At 43.0% G+C, this 6,546-nt stretch overlaps 1 protein-coding gene across 2 annotated transcripts; it reads left to right on the top strand.

Moving 5' to 3' along the window:
* Nucleotides 1–1,173: 1,173 nt before the first annotated feature.
* LOC139753955 (uncharacterized) lies at nt 1,174–6,252 on the top strand. Of its 2 annotated transcripts, none has more exons than XM_071670916.1 (4): nt 1,174–1,326; nt 4,927–5,042; nt 5,607–5,709; nt 5,951–6,252. In XM_071670916.1, exons 1-4 carry the CDS (start codon nt 1,320–1,322, stop codon nt 6,163–6,165), a joined length of 441 nt encoding a protein of 146 aa, XP_071527017.1. In that variant the 5' UTR covers nt 1,174–1,319; the 3' UTR covers nt 6,166–6,252. The 2 variants fall into 2 exon arrangements, with proteins under 2 accessions (XP_071527017.1, XP_071527015.1); XM_071670914.1 differs by having other exon boundaries at nt 4,924–5,042.
* Nucleotides 6,253–6,546: the final 294 nt, after the last annotated feature.

Below are 6,546 nucleotides of genomic sequence, written 5' to 3'. Positions count from 1 at the left end.
GAGTGATGGCTAAGAGAGAGAGAGTGGGAAACGTTGGCTATGGGTTTCCAGAGCTTGGACACAAAATACATAGCTCAAGGATCGGCCCCCAGCGAATGGGAGAAGGAGACTTACAGTGGGGAAGGGAATAATGAGGAAGATTTGGGAGCAAACTTTCATCTGTGATGAAACAATGCCTGGGAAAAGTTTGCCGTAAGAATCGGGTCTCCTTGTCTGGCTCTGCTGGAGGCAGGAGGAGACGAGTGAGTGGGTGAATGGCATCAAGGGATTATTAGATGGTGGAAGTGTAGGAAGAGAATTATGAAAGGTAAAAGTGGATACGTAACTGAGAGAGAGAGAGAGAGAGAGAGAGAGAGAGAGAGAGAGAGAGAGAGAGAGAGAGAGAGAGAGAATTTTTCGATGTTAATGCGAACTAATTCTGCGCGCACGATACATAATTTCTCAAATTTCCTTCATATTTCATCCCCATGGAAAGTTATTCATACATTTTCTCTTGTATGATCTATAGATATTTGTCCGTCCTCACGACCAGTAGCTGTAAATTTTTGGAGCAGCGTAACATAGACATTATGCTTCATGAAGTCTCATGAAATTAGAAGACTGAAGTAAAGTCGAGTGTGTTGTGTCACGCAAGATTTTATTTCTTACACGTTCATTTATGTGCTTTGCGTCAAATAATGTATCATCACATGCCTGTAAGAAACATCGACTTGTATTGCACATTTAAACAACTAAGAGATAATGTCAATTATTATGATTATCACTCCCGTATTATGCTCACTCTACTAGGCGCATCAAAATCTCTTTTGAGCCTCTTTTATGTTGGGTTATCAGGAGTCTGGCAGCTCCTCTTTCTCAGCTGCCAGTGCAGAACTTGCTGGTAACAGTCCGAGACTGAAAACTGGACGCATTGTAGCAATAAAAATTACACTTTACTGCAGTTTCTTACGAATCCTTCCCATATTTATATCGAAATAACATTAGATAAAACAGATGAAAGAAGTAGTATTTGCTCTAAGCATTTTGCTACTATTTCCAAGTTTCTCTACTGACTCTGCGAGTGCAGTTCACCGACCATTACTCGCGAACTGGTCATTTCCAGGGAAGCAAAGCGTGGAGCGACGTAAACAAAGGCCAGGCGCGGGTGACGGGACCAAGATGGATCCGTTTGTTGTGGGTGGTGGAGGAGGTGGCGGCGGTGGTGGGGCGGGCGGCAGCTTGGGCTTGTGAAGCGTAGCCACCTTCCCTGGCGCTGCTCCGGAAGCCTTGATCGTATCCTTTGTGGTGTACACATAGGGACTAGTGCCTCCGTGACGAGGATGACTGGTAAGTTACCACTAGGTTAGTTTAACTGAATTTTTGGCCAGTCGTTAGGCTGCGTAGACAAAGGTAAGGGCTACTAGACTGATTTTATTTTTTTTTTTAAGACTCTCGGTCGATTTTACTTCGGTTATAGTAATTTTAGGTAGCCGGTGGTTATAAAACATGAAAGTAAAATCATGCTACTAGTCTGGCAGTTTTCATGATCTGTTTTCCGTTGTGCAGGGCCTGTCCGTGCAACAACCCACTTAAAATTCTACGGGAGACTGGTCACGCATGGCTACGCTCTCCCCTACAGACACACAATAACAGTTTCCTTTCTCGCCACGAAGCTTCAGCCTTAAACTCGGGAATGTATATGAAATACTTTATCGTAGAAATGTAAGGGATCATTTTCACATTATCGACAGTGTTTGGCAAGGGAAAGCGCTCTATGGGTCGGGGTGACGAAACATTAGAAAAATATGTATGGTCGTTGTATATCAAAGGTTCAAACTGCTGTATCTGGTAATATTCAAGCTTTGTTAGATGTATTGGTTCGGTCATAGATGTAGGAATATGACGACATTCATATTTAGTCTTGTTGATGAGGGTTATATAAGCTAGGCTGAACCTTAAATGTAGTAAGCTTACAGGGATGATAATATAAATGACAAGGAAGCAACTCCATTGATTGCGGGGTTGTTGTTCCAGTGTGTCGAAGTATAGCAAAAATGTTCTAGGAATACCATATCTTAATTAATTTCCGGCAGTTTTGTAGGAAAGAAACATAGAAACCCGGAGTAGGAGTGACTGATTGACGGGTTAGCAGTTTGTCACTTATTGATCAAGTTCGTAGTTCACCAGTATGCAGTAACTGGAAAAGTTTTCACCTTCAGTGTTACTTTTTGATCTAAATTTTGTCATGCAAGGAAAATGTAGCATTTATTCTTGTTATACACCAGCGGACTGATATGAATGGATATGATCAAAATTGTTCTCGGTCGCCTCGTCCAACAGTAAGCGGGTTATTTGCCTTCTTAGCCGGTCGGTCAGTTATTACTTGAGTTTTACCAGTTTTCTGTCACTCCTTGAAAATTATATTTTGCCAACTATTAAATGGGTATATTGTATATGAATGACACACACACACACACACACACACACACAGTAGTGTTCGTGAGGCTATAGGTATTTGAGGGGGTCCACACCGAGGTTTGGATATCATTGTTTTAAGTGATTCGCTACTGTTGGTTCGGATCTGTGTGGTTTGTAGGTCTTCGGTACTTTGAGTGGGCGAAACAAAACCCAGCTTATGTTAAGACGTTAGAATTTTGTAATATACATTTCCTTTCGTCTAGTTGATAGTGTACAAACGAGAGAGTTAATGGAGGTTTTCGTTGTTGTTTCTAAAAACGTGGAATTGGCAATGGCTGATCAATCAACACCATCCTCCACCTATAAGTGTGATGACCCCCGAGCAGGACCGTCCGTTTCCACTCTTACTTTCCATATTAGACGGGCTAAATTTACCTTGGTTAAACTGTTTAACTGATTAGTAATCTCGATGAACAAGGACGTTTTAAAAGGCTATGTTTACATAAGTATCAATCAAGGGTACAAGTACTATATAGTCGCCTACATTATATAGATGACATCAGTTAAGTAGAATTCCTTTCTATCCAGTAAACGTATCAGTATTTTGATAAAAGTCTGGTTTAGCTCCGCAACAATAGTAGTATTTGATATGAAACGATTTTGTTCAGCAGTACTTCTGTCATGTTTAGATAATGCAGTAACAGTTGTTCAGCAATTTTGTATTTGAACGATGTTAGATAAGGTGGTAGGAATATATCATGGAAAATGGAGGGTTAATTAATGTAAAAGTAGGCAGTAGACTCGTACAGATGAAAAGAACCTATGCAAGCTTCACCAAATTTCCCAAGCAGTTAAGATGTATTGTAATCTTCGATATTGTACTCGAAATTTACTAACCAGTCACGCCTATGATGTAGTCCTGCGAAAATTTAACGCCGTATGTCGAGAAACGGACGAATCTATGAGCGGCTGTGTGATATTTCTACAACATATTCGACTACTAGGTAAGGTGAGGTATTTTCTCTTTCAAAACGTACTGCCTGCTTTTGCATTAGCTCCACATTTTCCCTGATATACATAACCCTATTACTTATTAACCTATTCGATATCGTTTAGTATAATGCTCAATCTATGGTCCATATCTCTTATTCATTCCATTAGGTGTATACCATATACTACGCTAGCGTAGCAGAAGTCACTCAATATCCACATCAAACAGCGATGCAGAGCCAAGCTAGATAGTCACTTTTTTTCTCTCTTTTTTTAAGAATCCAGTTTAGTCGAGGAGAAATATGAGCGATGGTCGTACTTACGTTAGATTTGGACTTTCCTCTTTTTATTGATAAAGCGTCGAGGTCTTTGTTGGCTGCATCAGTGTCGTGTGTCGCTTCATCACCCTCGGCACCATCCGCCCCTCAAAGACCCAAAGGGCACTATGGCCTACCGTACGTACAGTAATTTGGAATTTTGGGAGTGACATAAATGACTGACGTGACCAGTACATACGGCAACTTCGAAGGTTGTTTTCATTTCAAATCAACAGAATAAATTCTTTATTCGAGACGTGAGTTATAGGTGCTGAGGTGATGTGGGAATTCGTGAGGGACGGGTAAGTGAAATTGGAACCAAAGGCATTTTTTCCGGTTCCTCCCGACCTGCTGTATGAATCGAAAACATTTTACTGGTACAAAGAATTCCATTGTTGACGGTTCTTCGTTACCGGAGCCACCCTGACAGCAGCTCAGATAAGTTTAAGAGACCGACATTCCTGCAGATACACTTGTGACAAGAGTTATTACCCTTAAGTGCAAATGAGAAACTCACTCGATTACACCTGTGGGAGAGGTTAATCTATATGTAAATGATGAGCCCTTTCAGACACACTTATGCCCGAGGTTACTCTGAATGCAGGTAATAAACCTTTTGCCAGATGAACATTTGGCCCAGGGGATAGTCTCTCCACCTGCAGTTTGTCAACACGTTCCTCGCCTCTTACATGAGGACAGGAAGCCTTCAGTCCGAGCGTGTATGAATAATTCTTGTCACTAATGCTACAGCTCGGGGACCATACCAGACAACATCACACCGTCATACAGCTGCCTTAAGTTTACGATGAACTGATATAGAGAGAAGCGCAATTAAAGGAGGCCTGCAACCATTGGATCAGAGGCTTTCATTAAATGAATTAAGTGCTCCTGTCTGAGACGTGTAGTGCGTGAGCGATACTATGGTTTAAGGATAGCATTTCTGTGTGAGGGACAGCCATGGTTGAGTAAAGGCCATGATGCTACGTGAGGAACATTATGGCTGCTTTAGGGCAGGTTTATGGTCCTGAGGGCTGAATTGTGCCTGAGAGCTCGATGTGTGTGTGGCTGTGAGGGCTGAGGTGTGTGGCTGTAAGGGCTAGTTATGTGGCAGTGAGGGGTTTACGTGTATTCTTAGAACTGGTCAGCTTCTTCAGGAACTGTGGCTTAGGTCATCAGAGATGGTAGATAAAACAGATTCTGAAAAATTCCTCTTAATCAGCAGGAGTGTGGAGCTGTGTGGTGGTGTTGGTGGTGAGTGGGTTGTGGACGGCGGAGAGCGGGTCCGTGTACAGTGTGGAAGGCAGCACCAGGGACAACAGCATCAAGTCTCATAGGAAGGTAGGTGGCATAGGAGGGGTCAGAGCAGTTCCCGCATTCTGCAGGAAGAGAGAGAGAGAGATCGTTACAGGATATGACAGTTGTGGGTGAGTAGCCCATCAGGTTCGTGATACAAGGTAGAGGGTTAGGGCCAAGATGGACATCAAGACAATAAGGCCGATGGGAAAGGAGTGTGGATAGGCTGTTCTAGAATCATAAGCTCGTGCCGGGTTAAGGCCTAGCGAACTTGATCAACAAACATCATCAGTTGGGCGAGATAGCGACCCACGCGCGGAAGGTGGTGAGGGGCAAGGATGCTGGAGCATCACACTAAACCAACCACCTAAAATAAAGCTCACATATGTACCAGTAATGTCAACTGACCTTAGTCGTAGTCTAAGACGGGAACTCCATATGGTATGAAAGGCTAAGTCACTGCACTGTCAGTTATGTTGAGTGTTACCAGAAAAAAATCAGGACTCCTTATTACTTTAAGTGGTCCTTGTTTATTACAGTCTTGAACTTTGTAGCCCATTACATGTGGCAGCACAGCTGCGCTCACTGCAGTATCGTTACGCCCGGCAGGAGTATGTGAAGGAGACGGTGCGGGAGAAGCAGCAGCAGCAGAAGCCCCATGGCAGTCGAGACGCGGCTGAAATCATCATTGACGTCATCAAGACGGTGCTTGGTAAGTGGTTCTCTTTACGCTTTATAAAATTGTACATCACTCTCTCGTACTTTTTGATTTTATACCGTACGACAACAATACGATATTTTGACACGTCATTTGGTATATAAATGAACACTGAACGATGTTTAGTTTTTGTATCTTTTATCATTTACTTTAGTTTTGCTAAACCCAGCCATGGTGAGTGGATCCGCCCGGAAACTATCGAATGACTGACTAAAACGTTTCACTTACTTTACAGTTGCCATCCAGAATGACGAGTGTATGGAGCGGATGCTATGTGAGGTTGGATCGGGTCTGAGACACATCGAGATAATCCGGTTGCTGCTGGGGCTGCTGGAGCCTTACGTCCCGGCCAGGTACACGCATTACGCCACAGCGCTGAAGAAGGGCGTGTGGAAACTTTCGAACTGTAATTACCGGTGCGGCAAGATCTCGCGCCGCGATGAACTGTAGGTTTAGACAATGATCAGAGCTTTGTACATGGGCAAGGTGACCCGACCGACTTCATAAGGTGACGTAAATAAAACTTGTTATAGAAGAGATGACGAATTCATCATCAACCTTATCCGTTACTGGTGATACTGAAGTACTCGATCACAGTTTTGGACTTTTCTTCGTCATGGTGATCTATTCTGGCTCCCGGGATACAGGAGGAGTTTTTTGCCTCTTCCTCTGACTGATATCGAGTGACCTGCAAATTTCCCTTGGCATTCTGTGCTTGCAAGCGGTATATCGATCGTAGCTGGGTTAACATCTTCACCTGCAAGGTAACTATAGCTATTCCTCTTCCTCCTTATCCTATACATTTGTAAGTTAAGCTATTAATACTACGAT

Source organism: Panulirus ornatus, chromosome 16 (genome assembly GCF_036320965.1).
Source record: "Panulirus ornatus isolate Po-2019 chromosome 16, ASM3632096v1, whole genome shotgun sequence".
Classification (NCBI taxonomy): Eukaryota; Metazoa; Arthropoda; class Malacostraca; order Decapoda; family Palinuridae; genus Panulirus; species Panulirus ornatus.
This window is presented reverse-complemented; position numbering and strand designations above follow the sequence as displayed.

Bases quoted from the DNA above. Each gene is read 5' to 3' on its own strand.
- LOC139753955 (XM_071670914.1), top strand. The intron at 5,043-5,606 runs GTAGGTGGCATA...TACGCCCGGCAG, and splicing joins GCATCAAGTCTCATAGGAAG to GAGTATGTGAAGGAGACGGT. The intron at 5,710-5,950 runs GTAAGTGGTTCT...CTTACTTTACAG, and splicing joins CGTCATCAAGACGGTGCTTG to TTGCCATCCAGAATGACGAG.